Raw genomic sequence first — 18,668 nt, forward strand, 5'->3', positions numbered from 1 at the left:
ATGCGAACTTGATAACGACAAACGGCTGTTTCTTAGCTCCACAGATAAAACATTGACAAGACTTGTTTTTTGAGTTGCACGCAGTTCTCGGATTCCATGCATATGATCCACGGGACAGACGATCTGATGTCATATGTCTGCTCCGCGTAGGCTGGCCCGTGGACAAACGCAGTTCGGGAGGCAGGTGATATATCTCTCACTTTATTTCTTGTGATGACGAGGATAATCCATCGACGGCTAATCTGGCTGGGAGCGTTTTAACGGCCATGTTGCATTTCATGGACGAGGTTTGTGTGGTCTTATTCGTTGCTCAAAGGCAACCTCTGTATACGTTTTGTGCTTTTAACTGGGGTTGGTAGGGGGAGGAGACAGCATTTGCTTGATTTTGCTAAGTGATCTGGGAGCTGGTGGAAGTCGACCAGGAGGATAGAAAACGCTAATTGCTGTACGAATTGGGGGCTAAAAAGAGTTTTCGTTATATTGCTATGAGTCTTGTTAAAAGTCTTTGTTTCCGAGTCCTGAGGAATATCTTGCATGAAAACGAGTCACCACTGGTTGGTATTGCCTGGGGTCGTGGGCACTGTAGGTGGAGGTGTGCTCCTATTTATACACGCGAGTGACGATGAGGCTTGGAGTTCTTACTGGCACAATCTGTTGCAACTGCGCACTCGTGGCATCATAATTCAAGGTAAGGCATTTAACTGGACACCAAGTATGAAAATGTTACTGGCAGTCCTCGCACTTCTTCTCCTCGGTCTTGTCTGTCTTCTCTTCCACTGCGCCATCCTTCTTCTTTCCGTAATCTTTATCCACGTGGCCCAGATCCCTTTCCGGCTCAATGACATCTCTCACCCTTCTCTTGAGCTCCTTTGTCTCGGGGAAACCTCCATCCTCACGTCTGTCCCAGAGAGTCTTTGTGGAGGCGGTCTCTGCCCCAGGAGCCTGATGGGTGATGGAAACAATAAAGGTTCCGCCTGTGGAGGGCTGGAGAGCGACTTCACCGAGACCTGTAGAGAACGTGGATAGCAGTTCTTGAGCGTACTGAAGAACATCAGCTTTTTGTTCTTGGGGTGTGCCATATTATACGTGTCATTAGTTGAGGCAGGTTAGGTGAACTTACATAGGCTGCTCTTAGCATCCATTTACACTGGGTGCAAAATTGGATGGAGACGCGGGGAAGAGGCGTTTGGCTGGCCATGCTTTCAGTATTGATCGATGGTTGGTAGTTCCTATGCAGTCCGTTCTGGGAACGTCGTGGTCTGTTTCTTGGCTGGACCGGCTCCGATTTGACTTTTCTTTATCTCTTTTTCGACTGCGGCGTTGGGGTTCAGAGTTTCGGCTATAGCAGCAACTCAATGCCTTTCCCTAGCGGCGATCTTGATGTCTGCTTTGACAGGTGAGAATCGATGGGAGATTCAGGAGTAAATAAAGACAGATTATGCTCTGGACACGAGAATGATAGATACGAGGCGATGCGATGAGTTGATGGATTAGGTACAGTGTTGCTGATTAGCTGATGTGACGGATGCAAGCCTCTCGGTCGAGAGCAGTCAGGTCGACCCAGATGGTCCACTTGACTCGCTCTGAGGTTGATCAAACTGAACTATGTTTGGATCGGGCGGGGTCGGGCGAACGCAAGCAGAGTCAGGTCATCCTAACGGGTGAAGAGGGACGTAGCAAATCATATTTGGAAACGACAAGAAGTCAATACAATTGATATACCGTACCTCTAAATTCAAGGCAAATCGAAACCAAGAATAAGCAACTGTAGACTGGCGAGACACAGCGCAGATGCGAAATATTGGAATAATTAAACTCGTCGACTCATTGACAAGAAGTATAAATTGGCTTGGAAACGTACACGACATGGAAACGGTACCTAGATGATAACAAAAAATGATAATAAAAATTTGGGAATTATTACATTCGCGAAAAGCCCAATCCGTTAACCGTTTCTTCGAACCCAGACCCAGACCCCTGGTGGTGCTTCAACGTCCCCTTTGTGGTCTCGTGGCAGCACATGTCCCATCCAGCTGGAAGAAGCAAAGCATGCGCCGAGACAGAATTAAAATCACCTTGAACTATAGTTCCCCTTGCTCTCTCGCTGTTGGTTTTTGTGACCCGCTCAAATGGTATCTTGGGGTATCTCGATCTGGGTCCCTGTGGTACAACTGGATCGTATGGATGCTGACTTTCTCCCCCTTTCTGGCGCTTCGTCAGTGGGACAGGTTGTTCCGAACAGCTTCCCCAAATGACTGTCGTGGATGTCGTTGTCGTGTCGCTAGCCAGCGCTTCGGTATCCAGGGCCCATTTCGCCCGTATTGTCCGAGTATCCCATACTCAGATCTCCTTAATTTACTCCCTTGAAATGCGTCACAAACATATCAAAATTGACTGTGGCCCTCCTCCAATCGCTGAATCATCGTCGACATTGCGTAGTAGTTGATTTTTGGTAATCCGTAGTGAAGAAAAAGAATTGCAGCGACTGGTATTACATGACCACACAGCAGCCACCAGATTGTTGCGGCGCATAGGGGTCCTCGCCCTTGGGCACGGCGCCCCAGACGGAGGGAACCATGTAGTCTCGGGTACCGTTGCAGTAAGCGATGATGCTGTCGCGGAATTAGTCACTGTAAATAACGCGACAATTCCGTCACGGTTTACATACCTCTTTGACGCTGTGCTGACGGGAATGCGCTCTCGCTCAAGATCCTCGCGCAGGCGGTTGTTCAGCTCCGTTAGCCGTCGGAGCTTGAGATCAGCCATGGACTGCTTGTTCTTCTTGATTTGCGAAGGGTCGCCGACATCGCGAGAGGTGTACTGAGGCATCTTGGAACGGGTTGCCGGGATAGATTAAATGTGACGCTATTTAACGGAAGAGTCACGGCGGTTAGGCGCGCGAACACGATGAGAACTGCCATCAATCAAGGTTAGTCTACTGGAGAATCGATTTCGTCTTGGTTTCGAGGGGTGATGAAAGCGTCGCGACATGAACAAGGAGCGGACCAAGGAATTGAGATGAGCGTGCTCCGAGTTAATCGAATTTTTTTCGTTCAATGCCATTGTTGATCGAAGGCAGTGCCGTTCATCTCGTAGTTGATTTGGTCGTGGACGAGCGAATGCTAATGTCGCTCACCCCTGATTGACGGCGAGAAGGCGGGTTCGATTGCTTGAGAAATAACTTACGGAGAGTCGGGCTCGAGTCAAATGAATGACTTTGAGTGAGCTGAAAGCTTGCGAAGAAGCTGAAGACGCGGACGGGAACGAGAGGATCGACGGTCGGGACGGTATTCGGAGGTCGATGTTTGTATTGAAACGGGTATGTGAAGGAAGAAGAAAAAAGGGTCCGTCGAAGCCAGGGAAAGTGGAAGTGGATGGGTAAAGGTAAGGAAGGTAAGGTTTGGTGAAGTTTGGTGGCAGAGAGCAGGAGTGGGAGAATGTGATGGGAAGGACCTGGGGGATGTTAGCCTGGTAGGGGGGGAAACTGCACCTCACTTCACTGAGTGGAACCCCCCCGAGCTAGAGACCTGAAGTGGTGGAAGGTACCTACCGCTACCGCAACCGCAGTCTACGGGCCTAGTCCATATCCAGCAGGGTTTAGTTAGAGCCAATAGTGGAGTCATATGTAGAGAATTGACCAGTGATTTCCGTCTGGAGGTTGAGTTACTTGAATGCACGGATTTTCTGAATGGCTCGTGTACTGCGGGAGCCCTGGCAGCAACTGGGGGATAACCTTGCTAGGGGGGCTTTTTGCGGAAGGACGCTTTCATTGCTGCTACTATGTGTGTACAATCCATGGATGTAATAATAAGAGGAGCACAATATGCTCGGACACTGATTGTTTGTTCAAAAGGAAGTACTATTAGGAAACATGGTACGAACACACAGGCCAGGGGGGTTAGTACTCGACGTCCTTCTTTCCATTATCATGATTCTGGGCTTGGAACTGTTGACGAGCATTATCATGGTGAAACTCTGATGAGCTCACTCGTATGTACTCTTCTGTCCCATTTCCAGCGATTGATGAAATTTGTCTCGTCTCCTTATCCCCTTGATCGTCTTAGCCTCCAGGAGCCGAGAAGCTCGCGCCATTGGTTGTCAGCGGGGCTGCGGAGCTATCTAATTCCCTTGGACCCAAAATCAGGACTCCAATCCGTTTACGTCCAGGCCTCTCATTTTAGCTGCAAAGCTACAGGCACTTGATATTGCCTCGCAGATTGTGAGGAGAGGGACCTGAATCAGCAACCCTCCTAGTCAAGTCTACAGTGGCTGGGGACGAGGGAATCGTGTTGTATTGCTTTTCAGGTGGTAGAAAAAGAGCCCAGACAGTCGATTGCTAACGTTGTCCTCTCATGTTAAGAGAAAAGCAAGCTCAATCATCAATGATGACACTCATGTTTCAAACAGCCTATCCCAGATTCCCATCTCAGCTTCCCACAGGATCGCTTCGAAGCCGCAATTAATGTATCGTCCTCGAGATTTATTAGTCATTGGGCAGAAATGACAAGATCTGCCACCAAAGCGCGACCCTCCAATAAGGACATGTTGACATTGACCAAAGGCACCTCAAGCTTGGGCATAGGTACCTACAGTACAGTATAGTACAACAAGTGATTGCCACTAGGAAACAAAGACCGAGCTCTTGATCTCGTCTCGACCACTTGGTGCAAGCTTCGAGCCGAGAACATCAGTATCCGAACCGTTCACGGCCTTTTTTGTAAGCCGATTCACATTTTTCTTTGAGAAGATCGTGTTCGAGACATCCACAGTCTCCGTTTCTGTCACTTCCCACTCTCGGAACGCTGCAGTAGTGGCCTGCATACATAAAGGGGCTGCTTTAACCTGCGGGTTAGGGGGGATCTCTAATCGCCTGTGCCTTGCAGATACCATCATTCAGGAAGCGACGAGCGAAAGCGTCCATTTCCAAGCCTCGGCCGTGTTCTGGCAGACCCAAAGTCGCTTCCAGAAACAAAAACCACCGATGCGTTCGTTCGTTCGTTTGTTTCTCATATTCCCTCTTTTATTACACCCAGGCCCTTAAATGACATGCTAATAAGCTAGCTAAGAATCCAGGATTGTCTGCTAAAGAAGAGCCAACAAAGCCCCACCAAGAATTGCTGGGGTTCGCGTCGTGATTAAGATGAGACCCGTCTTGGCAACACAACAGAACTGTCCAAAGGATTGAGTCCAACAGGTCACGATACCTTTCTCGTTCTCAGGGTTGTAGTCTGAGAAAGGGCTGTGTAGCCCTGCACGACTATTGCTGTGTTCCGTTTCGGATTGCTGCGAGCTGTTGCATTCGAGCCGGGGCTTAGCAGCCGCAAGTGCTCACCAGAGAGTGAAACAATTCTGTATCAAGATCCATAGTATTGCTTTTGTGATGCTGCTTGGTTGTCCAACGGCTACAGCTCTCTCGGCCTTCCACTTCCCCCCGTATTAACGTGTCTCGGTTGCTAGTCCCGCTTATGAGCTGATTGCTTTGCATCTGTCGCCTGTCTTGTTTTCCGTGTATCGACGTGGTCCGAGCCGGTGCGCGCCTTCGGCATCTTTGCACGATCCGCGGTCCATGTACCTGCGTTCTACCCCTGGCCAGGCTTCCATCTCATCTGCTTGTTAATTATGTGTATCCGTACTCTTTTATGAGTTCGAACGTCCCAAGCTCGGTTAATTCCTATCCAATTGTACAGTATCCGTATATATGTATTGATCAACGCCAAGCTGGGACCACCTGACGCCATTGTCAAGGATATCTCCTGTTGATAACTACGATAAATATTGACAGACTTCCCGACACATGATATATCTGTAAAGGTTAATATCGTATGTTGCCAGAGAGTAGTGAGTGCCCTAAGTCACTATCGAATATCTACGTTGCGGACCATGAGAGGTGTCACCAACCTTCTCAATAAGTAGTCATGCTATGAGGATAAATTACCTCGCAAGGAATCTCCGAACTTAAATTTCGGAAGAGATGCCCACATTTCTATAACACTCCGAACGTCGCCTGCTCCTGTCATCTTAATAAGTATGAATGTGAGTCCAAGAATGGTATTTCCCGTCAATCATAACTGTTCCCGAGGACGTTACGCCAAAGTGTGAACTTGAATCTGATTCGTAACAGACGTTATTATAACGTTGGATCATGAGGTATGTGTAAACCTCAGGCTTTGAGTGCACATTTACATGATGACGCCCAACTATTTTGCGAATCGTTCAGTAGGTAGTCAGATTAACGTACTATGTTCAAGGGGATTATGCGTTCATACTTTTTTAACATCACATACCTATACAATCCCTCTCAAAGAGAACCGAGTTTAGACAATACACCTTTATTTCGCAGCTTGGGTAATAGATGGATATGTCTTTTGCACCACGCATAACAACAACTTTTCTCTCAAGGTTCAAAGTGGCTGGAGATCTTCAACATTTCTTCAGGGCTCACTTGCGCACCCATTGACTTAACTGAAACATTCAGGATGATATTGATGTCAAACAGCTCCAGGGGCCAACTAAATCACCCCATCGACAAGAATTGTGGCGTCTATATCTGTACCCGCCACAGACAGAATGACACCGCCACAACTTTATACAGACGCTGACTCAGCGTGTGAAAGCCCCTCCTCGCATGCTGTAGCGGCCACACACGAAAAACGAAAAATTCAACACAACGGAAGGGTGCCTTGCAACACCATCACGAGTGCCGGTCGAATTTACTCAGCTCTCTCTCCCCGCCGGCTGATCGATCTCGGATCATCATCACCAACTCTCCTCTCTTAGTCAAGTTATATCTAGAGGAGGTTGCCCAGCATGGTATGTGAATACCTTCTTTTGTTCCCACCGCTGTGAACCAAGCCCTATCTCCGTTGAAGCCTTACCCCTCCTCCACACTTAATTCGTCATGATGCTGACTTGAAGTTTTCCTATAGCCTCCTCCGCCGCACCAAAAGCCCGAGAATGTTCTCAAGAGGGCCCATGAACTCATCGGTGTCGGTCAGGCCTCCGCTGCCTTGACCCTGCTACATGAGCACATCACCAACAAGCGATCCCGAAATGTCCCCATCATGTCGCTGGAGCCCGTGATGCTCCTCCTCGTCGAGCTCTCCGTCGAACAGAAGAAGGGCAAGCTTGCCAAGGATGCTCTATACCAATACAAGAATATTTCCCAAAACACAAATATTGCTACCATCGAGGTGTGTGAATCTATTCCGGCTTAGATCGAATCGCAAGTCGCTGTTGAGATATTTCGGCGCTAATACAAGCATGTACAGTTGGTCTTGAAGAAGTTCATCGAGCTCGCCGTTGAGAAGGTCACTGCCGCCCAGCAAAAGGCCGACGAAGTTCAGGAGAGCATTGACGCTACAGCCGGCACCTCCAACATCGACGATCTCGAGGCCACTGAGACCCCAGAGTCTATTCTCCTTGCTACCGTCTCTGGCGAGCAGTCCCGAGACCGCACTGACCGAGCCATCGTCACACCTTGGCTCAAGTTCCTCTGGGAGGCCTACCGAACTGTCCTCGACATCCTCCGAAACAACGCTCGTCTCGAGATTCTTTACCAGAGCACCGCTACCCAGGCCTTCGACTTCTGCCTCAAGTACACCCGCAAGACCGAGTTCCGCCGTCTTTGCGAGCTGCTCCGCAACCATGTCCAGACCGCCGCCAAGTACTCTTCTCAGATGCACGCCATCAACCTGAGCGACCCCGACACTCTGCAGCGACATCTCGAGACTCGTTTCCAGCAGCTTAACGTCGCTGTTGAACTTGAGCTCTGGCAGGAGGCTTTCCGCAGTGTTGAGGATGTCCACACTCTTCTTAACCTCAGCAAGCGACCTCCTAAGAATGTCATGATGGCAAACTACTACGAGAAATTGACTCGAATTTTCCTTGTGGGAGGCAACCATCTGTTCCACGCCGCTGCTTGGTCCAAGTACTACACTCTCCTCCGCCAGTCCTCTATTTTGGTCGCCAGCGGCCAGGGCAAGAAGTCTGATAACCCACCTGTGTCCGATGCCGAGCTTCAGAAGGCCGCCTCTTTTGTTGTGCTCTCTGCTCTGGCCATCCCCGTTATCAGCACCAGCCGATCTCGCGGTGCCATGGTTGACTTTGATGAGGCTAGGAAGAACAAGAACTCTCGCCTGACTCACCTCCTTGGCATGTCTCAAGCTCCTACTCGTGCCAGACTCTTCCGTGATGCTCTGTCCAAGTCTCTCCTTCAGCGCGCCCGTCCCGAGATTCGTGAGCTCTACGAGATTCTCGAGGTTGACTTCCACCCTCTCTCCATTTGCAAGAAGATCTCCCCCATTCTGACCAAGATTGGTGCCGATTCTGAGATGGAGAAGTACATCCTCCCTCTCCAGCAGGTTATCCTCACCCGCCTGTTCCAGCAGCTCTCCCAGGTCTACGAGACTGTTGACCTTTCTTTTGTTGAGAGTCTCGCCCAGTTCCCCGAGCCCTACCAGGTTACTCGTGGCACCATCGAGAAGTTCATCATGAACGGTAACAAGAAGGGCGATCTGTCTGTTCGCATGGCTCACGCCACTGGCGTCTTGAGCTTTGACAACGACGTCTTCTCTTCCTCCAAGGCCAGCCACAGTGGCTCTTCTGCTGGCTCTGCCGAGTCTGAGACTGGCACTGTTCAGCGTCTCCAGAGCACCCCCTCTGAGATCGTCCGCTCGCAGCTTACCCGCCTTGCCAAGTCTCTTTACACCACCTGCCATTACGTTGACCCCAACTTCAACAAGAATCGCATCGAGGCTCGCGAGGCTGCTCTCGCTCGCGCCAAGGCTGGTGCCGAAGAGGAGCACCTCGCTATCCTCTCACGAAAGGACCTTATCCAGAAGCGCAAGGAAGTTGCTTCTGAGATTCAGGCCAAGAAGGAGAAGGAGAATGCTCGCCAGAAGAGACTTCGTGACCAGGCTCTGCAGGAGGCTGAGGATCTGCGACTCCAAAATGAGCAAAAGGAGCGTGAGGCCAAGCGACTTAAGGCCGAGCGTGACCGTGTCCGTAAGGAGGAGCTCAAGAAGCAGATCGCCGATCTCAAGATGGGTGACAAGGCTATCGATATCGATCTGGAGGACCTTGACAACCTTGACAGCAACCGCCTACGTGCTATGAAGCTTGCCCAGTTGGAGCGTGAGAAGAACGACGTTAACGAGCGTCTCCGCATCACTGGTAAGCGCCTCGATCATCTTGAACGTGCTTTCCGTAAGGAGGAATCCAAGAAGTTGTCCGAGGATTACGCCAAGCAAATTGAGGAAGATCGCAAGATCTATGACCAAATGAAGACCCAGAAGCTTCAGGAGTCGGAGCAGAAACATAAGGAGAGCGTTGAGCTCAAGCACCGACTCAGCCGACTGGTGCCTCAGTATGAGGAGTTCCGTGACTCTCTGCATGAGCGTCGCCGTGACGAGTTCGAGAAGCGCCGCCGCGACGCTGAGCGAGAACTTGAGAAGCAGATCACCCAACGTAAGAAGGAGGTCCGCGACCGACGTCTCCGCGAGAAGCGTGAGCGCGAGGAGAAGGAGCGTGAGCTTCAGGAGGCCGAAGAACGTGCCGCCCGCGAGAAGGAGGAGCAGCGCATCCGTGATGAGGCTCGCAAGGAAGAGCTTGCTAAGCTCAAGGAACAGCGAGAGAAGGAGCGTCAAGAGACTCTCGAGAAGGCTGCCCTTCAGCAACGACGTGAAGATGAAGCATTGGCACGTCGCAAGGCCGAGAAGGCCCAAGCCCCTGCCGCTGGCTTCTCTCGTGCACCAGAGCGCACAGAGTCCTCTGAAGCCAGGAGACCCATGTTTGGAGCTGGCAAGTGGAGAGAGCGTGAGGCTGCCCGTGAGGGTGGTGATGCACCTCCGCCCGCTCGAGCACCTCCTGTCGAGAGGTCCGATTCTAACGACCGACCCTCTGCCAGTGGTCCTCCTAGAATCGCCCTTGCTGGTAACAAGCCCAGTTGGCGAGAGCGCGAGGCTGCCAAGCAGGCGGCCGGTGGTAGCGGAGCCGATACTGGATCTTCCGCGCCTCCACCTCGCTTCGCGCCCAGGGGTGGTGCGCCACCTATGGACCGAAGCGGCTCTGGCCGTGGTGAGGACGATCGAAAGCCATCTCCCGCTCCACCGGCGGAATCTCAGCCTGCATCACGAACAGCTGGCAAGTGGGTTCCTCCTCACATGAGGGGTAAATAAGTGGTTAGGGATAGCATTTGCGACTCATGGCGTTAATAGGTTTGCTTCCATGTAGGAAAAGTAGTAGTAGTCCTTATGAATCAATACAAGCGACTAAGCACACGAGCACCATGTTACGACCGTTTCCTGATTGCGAATCAAGGTTTATAGTTATTCAAGAATAGGTTAGGATTTTGAGATAGATAAGCAAATAATGACCTGTTGCAATCTTTTACGAAGAAATCAAGTGCCACGACCTGGCTAGATCAGTTGTTTATTAGTTTGCATTCCTTGTACCTGGTCAAGTTTCCTCCCATGGCTTCTGTGGCTGTCAGGTTTGAAGGGTGAGTCAACGGGTAAATTTAAACGATTTTTTGTCCTGTCCTGGTTACGTAGTAGGTAGCGAGTCGCTGAAAATTATCATGGCGGTGCTCTGTTTGCCAGCCGTAGGTTTGGCTGGATTTGCGAATTACAAATGCTAGGTGTTGCGAGGCAGGTGGATTGACCTATTGCGTAATGCTCCGATCAGGATGGAGCTGACAGCGGGTAGATTCCAGAGCTACTGAAGGAAATCAAATAGTCTAGGCTTGAGCTCACAGTAGTCTCTTCGATCGACATCGGTGCTGCCAACCTGATAAGGCAAGGTCTTCCAACGCCAAGGTTCAGTAACACAGCATCCACTGCAGGAGTCTGTTGCGAATGAGATGCTCCTGGTCTACAATCAGAGTTTGGTTCCTGGATCTTCGGCATCTTTAGTGAACCTCAAGTTCTCAACGGTTCGTTCTGAAACGGCAAACCCGTGGACGGGACTGGCCCATTTCAACATAGACATCGATGTCAATGGAGACATTGCTTAAGCATGATCAGATTTCCTTACATGAGGTCAGAACGACCAAGCTGTTGAAGTCGGTAGTAGCACTTTCATGATGCGGCGTTATGCTTCCTTTTGTGTGTTGCCGATCTCAGGTACATGAGATCGAAACGGACGAACCTGACAAACCGTTAGGAACGATAGTAAGCGTTTTCCAAATGAGCTTCGAGTTTTTGAATGGCTTCGAGTTCATATGCCTTTTCTCATATCTAGAATGATTCTTTTATGCTGTGTAGTAGGTTAGTAGGCAGCACCTTAGTAGTTATCACGGACGTCTGATCCATGTAAGTGCCATCACGAGTGTCACGTGCGCACTGACTAGGCTCATCAACAACCTCATCTCTAAACCACAGCTTCATCTAAACAACACAACACAATGAAAACATTGGCCTCTGATTTTCCATAACAGGAATGGTAGGGTTCTCAAGGTCCTCTCGTGGCTGAAATCCCAAATCAATCCATAAACAAAAGTTTCCTTCATCATTCGTTCAATCTTGACCAAATCCGGCGATGAATGAGACCGGCCAGACCGACCATCAGCCATCTAGATTCCCACGGCATGTGCTTTCCGATGATTGGTACCTGGCCTTACTGCATCTTGATATGACAGGACTAGAGATGTCGAAAAGTTCTGCTGTGCTAGTAGGTCGACGACCAACGGTCAGCAAACAATAGGAAGCCAGCAAGTACTGAGTCCACAACTCGAGAGCTAACCGGGCAAAGTCATGCGGGTCCATGGCTCGCGATGCTAATTACTTGGCGTTGACACCGATTCTTTGGATCCGATCAGAGCCGTCTGGCTTATGCATGAATTTGGAATTTGGCCATCCGAACTTGTGTCGTGGAGACAGTGTCCTCGCAAGAACCAAGCATCTGCTCCTCTCGAGGCCATATAGAAAGAATTTGTCACTATTCTACCACTGGTATAGTCTGAAAGATGTGACAGGTGCTTTATTCTCAATGTGTCCGAGTGCATCCCAACTTCGTATCTATGGTAAGGTCAACAACGCTGACACCGGTTCCAAGGCTTGGCTCACTTTCCTAACGCTCTGCTGTAATCCGGGGCCCTTTCAGTGTACCTGCATCCGCTTCTGCAGGAACAGACGGGAGACCTGCAGAAGTCTCGGGTGTCTTTGGAGCTACGCCAAAAGCCGACCGCCATCGGGCACGTCTGGACCCTTGGCGTCTCCACGTGTTTGGAACTTCATCTTTGAACTTTGTTCCACTTACACTCTCGTGTCAGAATAGCCGTCTCAAGCCTCCCGATGCTTCGCCTGTTCGACCAGTACCAACAGTCTAGGCCGACATGCAAACCAGACTCTACTTGTCTCGAGAACCCCACCTAGCCTAATAAGAAAAGGTCGCTGCCTCACTAGGCTTAGCCGAGCAAGTCTCTTGTTGGTGGGAGTTGGATACAGTCTGGACACTACTATCCTCGAACCATCAAAGTGCGTGTTAGACGCTCCGTGGCGTCTGTCTACAGTTACCGGTTTAGATAGGGCAACTCTAGTTCTGCCACTTAGTGTGTTCGTCGGTATTGGAGGCGTATCTTGGTCACCACGATGCTATTCGGGCATTTCGATGTGGTATTGTGGACAAGGACGGGGCTTCCGGTCTCTGAGCCCATAGCCGGTATGACTGTAAGTGCAGAAGTTGTTGGAGGCGACAGCAAACCGTCCTAGTGATATCAGTTCGTACACGGAGGATAAATAACCTCATCCTCCCGTCCCAAATCCATTCTTTTCTCATCATCCAACAGCAGCTTCTCAAGCAATCAGCTACTCTCACACTCTCTTTTGTACTCTTGAGTACCACTTTCGTTGAATATCCAGATAGCTTGCAACCTCATCGAGACATCCAACTCCTACTATCACTTACAAGAATCTCAACCTCGATCTGCAACTTTCGATCCTTTCATTTGATAACAAGCACTATGTTCTCGCTTCGAAATGTCGTCGCCGGTGCGGCTCTCGCCCTGGCTGGCGTTGCCCAGGCATGGCACACCGAATACCCGCCTTGTCTTGATCCTTTTCAGCCTTACGTCGCTGCTGGATGCTTCCAGGATGGTGCACAGGGCAGCAACGCCGGTGCACTCATCTACCGCTCTAGCCAGAACCAGTACAACATGACCGTTGAGAAGTGTGTCGCCGAGTGCAAGGGCAACGGCTTCCGCTATGCTGGTCTCAAGTACTACGGTGTCTGCTACTGCGGTTCAACTGTCGGCGGTGCCCAGCTCGCTGATAATCAGTGCACTTACCCATGCACTGGTGACAACACCGAAACATGCGGCAGTGACAACGCTCTCAACATCTGGCAGGATCCTACTTTCAAGACTACCAACCTTGGCGGCGTGGTCACCAACCTTCCCGGAACTGTCCAGTCCATTGCTGGTTACAAGCCCAACGGCTGCTACACTGACAACTCCTCCAAGGGTCGTGCTCTGACCTGGCCTATGGATGTTGATAGTTCTTCCATGACTCCGACATCCTGCCTAACAGCTTGTGCTGATCAGGGCTTCCCACTTGCTGGTCTCGAGTACGGTGGTGAATGCTACTGTGGTAATGTTCTGGCCAACGATACTGCCAAGGCCAATGTTGGTGACTGCAATGTCCCTTGCAATGGTGACAAGACCCTGCTCTGCGGTGGACCCAGTCGTCTGAGTGTCTACATTTCTATGGATTTGCTGTCTCTTCAGCCTTGTGGTTATACCCCTGGCAGCTCTTCATCTTCATCTTCCTCTTCCACTCAGTCTTCCACCTCGACCACTTCTGCTTCCACCTCCACCTCAAGCTCATCCAGCTCCAGCTCTTCCAGCTCCAGCTCCAGCTCCAGCTCTACCACAACCTTGAGCACTATTGTTAGTACTACGACAAACAATGGACCTTACCCTCCTCCCTCGAGCACCAACAACGGTCCTAACCCTCCCTCAAGCACCAACAACGGACCCAACCCTTCTTCAAGCACCAACAACGGTCCTAACCCTCCCTCGAGCACCAACAACGGTCCCAACCCTCCTTCAAGCACCAACGGTACCAACCCCCCTGCTGTAAGCACTACAACTACCTCTTGCACTACCACGACCGGTCCTGCTATGTGCACTTCCACTGTCGTCGTTCCCAACACCTGCGAGTACAAGTGCGGTAACTGGTGTGCCCCATCTGTTCCTGATTTCCAAGACCAGAACAGTTGTCAGACTGCCTACAACAACTGTGCTAAGAACATTGCTTCTTGCTTCCAGAACGCCGGCTGGCCTGGCGTTCTTAACTGTTTCGACTTCTCTAAGTGGTGCGATGGCCTCCAGGGTTACTGTGCTTCTACCTGCTCTCGTGGTCGCAACTGCAGCAAGGCTGGCTGCTTCAACAACAACGCTCCCTCTGGTGGCAACAACGTCAAGAGCACCACCAGCGTCTACCCTTGTGCTGCCACTAGCACTTCGACCACTGCTTCTTCTGCTTCCACTTCGTGCGCTCCCCAGCCTACCAACATTTGCTCGCAGCCCAGCTCCCGCATCTGGGGTTACGGTCCTGGCAACCCTGTCGGCGGCATTGAGCTTCCTCTCGTTGCCTGCAACGACTTGAAGAGCGACTTCTCCCAGAACCCCTTCAAGCTCTACACTGACACAAACTCCAACTCTTGCTCTTCTTACTCCCGCAACCAGCAGTCAAGCGCCTGTGCTGATGCCTGCAAGACTCAGTACAACGCTTGTCTCAACACCTATGTTCAGAGCTGCAAGAAGCTCAACACTCGCAGCGAAGGCAACAACTACTTCGATAAGCGCTCTCACTCTCACTTCCACAAGCGTGCCCTTGAGAAGTCCGGTATTGAGCCCCGCTTCTTCAACCTCTTCGGCAACGTTCAGTGGCAGACTGCTCAGTCCAAGTGTGGCATCCAATACACTGACTGCCTTCTTGAGAACAAGAACGTTTACTACAGCAACCGTTGCCAGAACTTTGGCACCGGTGTCTAAACACATGTACTTAGAGGCTTGGAGTTTGGGGGATTGGCCATCAAAACTGGTCAAGGTGTTTGGATTTGGATTTTGATATGGATATGTTGGGGATTGGATGGTATAAGAACTTGGGATGCAGGGTTTGATTTATGCTTTCGGATTGGTTGGTGTTTTTGTATTTACACACACTCGCTTGGTTATCTTTTATCAGTCAGACTGTCATTCGCTATAGAGAAGCTGTTTTGTTTTGAAACTTGAATAGTCTACATGCAATGTGAATTGTGAATGCTGTGCTGTAGGGTAAATTGTGACAACCTACCAATTTGTTATATCGATGTTTATATTAGCCAACTCGCAAAAATCTGTCCCTTATTGATAGTACAATGAATACGTGTAATCAATTTCCATTATATCATTGTGTTGTCGATCGAGTGTTCACCGGTCGACCACAACGATATTACTGACATTCCATACCATATCTCATTCGATGACTGACATTTGATCATTGTGGAAACGTAATATGAGGGGACCACTGCTGAATGGTGTTAACCCTTCTGTTATATTAATACAACAGTCATACACAAACTCTTCCATATCGATTAGACTTACAAGCACACGTAACTATCAATTTAGACTGCCCTGCTGCGATATATTGATATTTGCTGCCACAGTATTCGGTGTAAACTTAGACCCCAAGTAATGTGGTATTGGCACTGTGTAGAACGCGCCAGTCTTGAACGTTGGATAAAACATGTGCTTCGTTGTTAGTAACCAACTGTTCTCCTTTTCAATACCTGGCTACATAAAATCTCAAAATCACTGAAGCTAGAGAGGGAACCATGGCAGAGTTGCTACACCAATCTATTGACCTGGTGTCAAATTTGACACCCGTTCAATGCTGTCAGACTTTCTTCGCTCTTTCTACAGCCATCGTTCTTGGTATCCAGGCCCTCCCACAAGATGTTCGCAGCGCTCTCATGGACTACGGCGCCCGAAGACCAAAGGATGCGAAACACGAAAAGGGGCGAGAGGAAAATAAGCAGAAAGTCTTTGTGCCTCTGCGGTCATTTATGAAGAATTTGACAGAGTACGGACAAGTGCCCCATTCATGGTTCTTGCACTTCTACATTGTTTCGGTAGCCCTATCAGGGTTCTGGGCCTGGCAGTATCTCACCAAAGGCCATGTATTGAGAACCATTGCGACGTGGCAGGATCGAGCTGGCGGACCGTCCATGAGCTTGGAGCAAATTTTCGTGGCATGGTTGCTTATGGCGTTGCAGGGTTCTAGAAGGCTTTACGAGAGTTTGTTTGTGTTCAAGTCAGGGTCGTCACCTATGTGGTTTATTCATTGGGCACTTGGTCTTTCGTACTACATTGCAATGAGCCTTGCCGTTTGGGTTGAGGGTTCTAGTACGTTTCTAATATTATACCTGGCTACAGCAGAAACTGACAAGTTGCAGGCGCCATCTTAGCAGCCTGGGATTCTCCCCATCAGCCTCTCCGAATTCCACGGCGGCTACCTTCAGCTCTAGCATTGTATTTTGTGGCTTACTTCAAGCAAAACCAATGCCACAGACACTTGGCAAGCCTCAAGAAGTATACCCTCCCAAGTGAGGGATGGTTCAGATACATAATCTGTCCACACTATACTTCAGAGTGCCTCGTGTACCTTGCCATTGCATGGATCGCTGCACCCCACGGCCAGCTCTTCAACAAAAGCATCTTGGGCGCTGTCATATTTGTGGCTGTGAACCTGGGTGCCACGGCAAAGGGTACCAAGGCATGGTATGAGCAGAAATTCGGTGTAGACAAGGTCGCTGGGCGGTGGCTCATGATCCCGCCTGTCTACTAGCCTGAGGCAATGGCCTTCAACGCTTCATAAACAAGCCAAATTTATTTGCAACTTTGGACACCTGGAGAACGTCTCGATATGTCAGACTTGTGCGGGTTTGACGGACATTCTTGCCACTGGCGAATGTATCGGGTGAACGAAGCAGGTCCCAGTTCGCAACAGTATTCGCATCAAGGTCGACATCCTCTTCGATATCGGCAATACCGTGTAGATAGTCGGTGTATAGCTGATCGGTAGTGATGAGCAAGCTACGGGGCTCCTGAAGAATTCTCCAAGCAGGCACAGGGTCAAGGGCGCCGTCGTCCTTGCTGCGATGCAGGTTCAGGCACAAGCTGGCACCGAGGCTCACTGTGCACACTATGGGCCAATACGCGGCACCATCCTATGTAGGATGAGCATGAAAAGTAAAAGATATATCACTTGATATGTACTCAACTTATGCGGCATGATACCAATGCCAGGTGGATATTCGTTGATAAGAACATGGTTTGGTTTGTGATGTGGGCTCTCAGAAAATATATAACCTGGTTCTGAATCTTTTGTCGGAAGTGACAACAGGCGGGATATGACAGGATCCTGAAGCCACGCGGGAAGAGGCGCTTCAAGTAATTTGTTGTTGACAAGGTCTGAAGGCCATGTTTGGAGACGTCGTTTCGTCAGCTGTTTCCACCTCGGCTTGGGAGCGCTGGATATCTAGATACAGACTTTAGCGACGAATTATTTACCACGATCATAAGTATGCACTTTATCCAGAATCATTTGCTCTTCTTCTTCGGAGATAAAGTTGGGTATATAATACGCGGTCTGGGGTAGAGAGGTGATCCGAGCATGTTGCAGTGACTCAGGAAGCAGGACATGGCTACTGTCTCTGCTGGATGAAGTAGACTGTGATGTCTCCATCATGAAATTGCTTTTGTCGCACAGCTCATATGAGACTAGCAGAGTAGACCTTGTCAGTGATCAATTGTGATGTGATTAATTTCACACGTTAGGAGTTTGATATTGGGTGGTGATTTAGCTAAGATCAGCAGTTATGGAATTGTTAGGTGGCTAAGTGGAGAAGCTCGAGAATTGTTAGTGGCTACCTCCAAGATTGAAGAAGGCTGGACAACCAAATCCTTGTTCCGACGAGTTAAATATGGGGGAGAGGGGGCAATAACAAGCCAGGACATGTATGAGGCAAAGCCTAATTGACATAGGGAGTACTACTTAGTTCCTTACCTGGTGAATACCTAGTATGTATATTAGGTTTGTTGAAGTCGCTCTACTAACTGTATTATCGCAGGAGTTATCTATCGTGTTATGGACTGATAATCAACAAAAACATGTACATTTGATCCAATCAGAGTCAACTTGGATGGATCAAGGTGTCATCTTCAAGTGCCTTAGCAACAGGGGGGTTAGGGACTGCCAGCACCTAAGCCCACTAAATGGGGAACCACTAACGCAAATAGGTTCCAGTGGGCTTGCCCCCCAAAGGAGAGTCAGACGGATCCATGTGTTATGAAACTCCACTGGAAGGTTTAACAACAGACTCAAGTCCAGCTCTCAACACAGATAACTAGCAATATCTGGTCAGAGCATTTTATGCTTTATGCTCCATATGAAAAATTCCTTTGCATACACGCACAGACTCAATATTCTTGTCACACGCTCCAAAACAACCCCTTCTTTTTCTTTTATGCTCAAATTGAAGCCTATCAACTTTGGCCTCTGATTGGCTCAAAAGTACGGTCAAAGACTCTATGCGTGACCGTATCCCAATCGCCCTAGTCTTTCTACCCGGACAGACTAAAAGACAGTACGAATGAACGACATGATGGGGCCAATAAGGTTCTTTCT

The 18,668-nt window shown here is 49.6% G+C and overlaps 7 protein-coding genes across 7 annotated transcripts; 3 read left to right on the plus strand and 4 right to left on the minus strand.

Annotated features, from left to right (window-relative positions):
• Window positions 1-652: 652 nt before the first annotated feature.
• FGSG_07234 (uncharacterized protein) lies at window positions 653-1,452 on the minus strand. Its single transcript, XM_011328667.1, has 2 exons — window positions 1,121-1,452; window positions 653-1,041 (listed from the first exon to the last, which is right to left on the minus strand). Exons 1-2 carry the CDS (start codon window positions 1,196-1,198, stop codon window positions 724-726), a joined length of 396 nt encoding a protein of 131 aa, XP_011326969.1. The 5' UTR covers window positions 1,199-1,452; the 3' UTR covers window positions 653-723.
• Window positions 1,453-1,849: 397 nt separating this feature from the next.
• FGSG_07235 (uncharacterized protein) lies at window positions 1,850-3,442 on the minus strand. The gene is made up of 3 exons (XM_011328668.1): window positions 3,187-3,442; window positions 2,669-2,914; window positions 1,850-2,612 (listed from the first exon to the last, which is right to left on the minus strand). The coding sequence occupies exons 2-3, from the start codon at window positions 2,827-2,829 to the stop codon at window positions 2,492-2,494; spliced, it is 282 nt and encodes a 93-aa protein (XP_011326970.1). The 5' UTR covers window positions 2,830-2,914; window positions 3,187-3,442; the 3' UTR covers window positions 1,850-2,491.
• A 1,045-nt stretch (window positions 3,443-4,487) lies between these two features.
• Window positions 4,488-4,890, minus strand: FGSG_07236 (uncharacterized protein; the record flags this gene model as incomplete). The annotated part of the gene is made up of 2 exons (XM_011328669.1): window positions 4,488-4,586; window positions 4,636-4,890. 2 exons carry the CDS (start codon window positions 4,888-4,890, stop codon window positions 4,488-4,490), a joined length of 354 nt encoding a protein of 117 aa, XP_011326971.1.
• A 1,917-nt stretch (window positions 4,891-6,807) lies between these two features.
• On the plus strand, window positions 6,808-10,281 carry FGSG_07237 (uncharacterized protein; the record flags this gene model as incomplete). The annotated part of the gene is made up of 3 exons (XM_011328670.1): window positions 6,808-6,810; window positions 6,927-7,190; window positions 7,269-10,281. 3 exons carry the CDS (start codon window positions 6,808-6,810, stop codon window positions 10,173-10,175), a joined length of 3,174 nt encoding a protein of 1,057 aa, XP_011326972.1. The 3' UTR covers window positions 10,176-10,281.
• A 2,677-nt stretch (window positions 10,282-12,958) lies between these two features.
• FGSG_07238 (uncharacterized protein) lies at window positions 12,959-14,992 on the plus strand (the record flags this gene model as incomplete). Its single annotated transcript, XM_011328671.1, has 1 exon — window positions 12,959-14,992. The coding sequence occupies one exon, from the start codon at window positions 12,959-12,961 to the stop codon at window positions 14,990-14,992; it is 2,034 nt and encodes a 677-aa protein (XP_011326973.1).
• Window positions 14,993-15,813: 821 nt separating this feature from the next.
• Window positions 15,814-16,826, plus strand: FGSG_07239 (uncharacterized protein; the record flags this gene model as incomplete). Its single annotated transcript, XM_011328672.1, has 2 exons — window positions 15,814-16,384; window positions 16,435-16,826. 2 exons carry the CDS (start codon window positions 15,814-15,816, stop codon window positions 16,824-16,826), a joined length of 963 nt encoding a protein of 320 aa, XP_011326974.1.
• Window positions 16,827-16,842: 16 nt separating this feature from the next.
• FGSG_13103 (uncharacterized protein) lies at window positions 16,843-17,311 on the minus strand (the record flags this gene model as incomplete). Its single annotated transcript, XM_011328673.1, has 2 exons — window positions 16,843-17,208; window positions 17,279-17,311. 2 exons carry the CDS (start codon window positions 17,309-17,311, stop codon window positions 16,843-16,845), a joined length of 399 nt encoding a protein of 132 aa, XP_011326975.1.
• Between the last annotated feature and the right edge of the window lie 1,357 nt (window positions 17,312-18,668).

This window comes from Fusarium graminearum, chromosome 4, assembly GCF_000240135.3.
Source record: "Fusarium graminearum PH-1 chromosome 4, whole genome shotgun sequence".
In the NCBI taxonomy this organism is placed as follows: Eukaryota; Fungi; Ascomycota; class Sordariomycetes; order Hypocreales; family Nectriaceae; genus Fusarium; species Fusarium graminearum.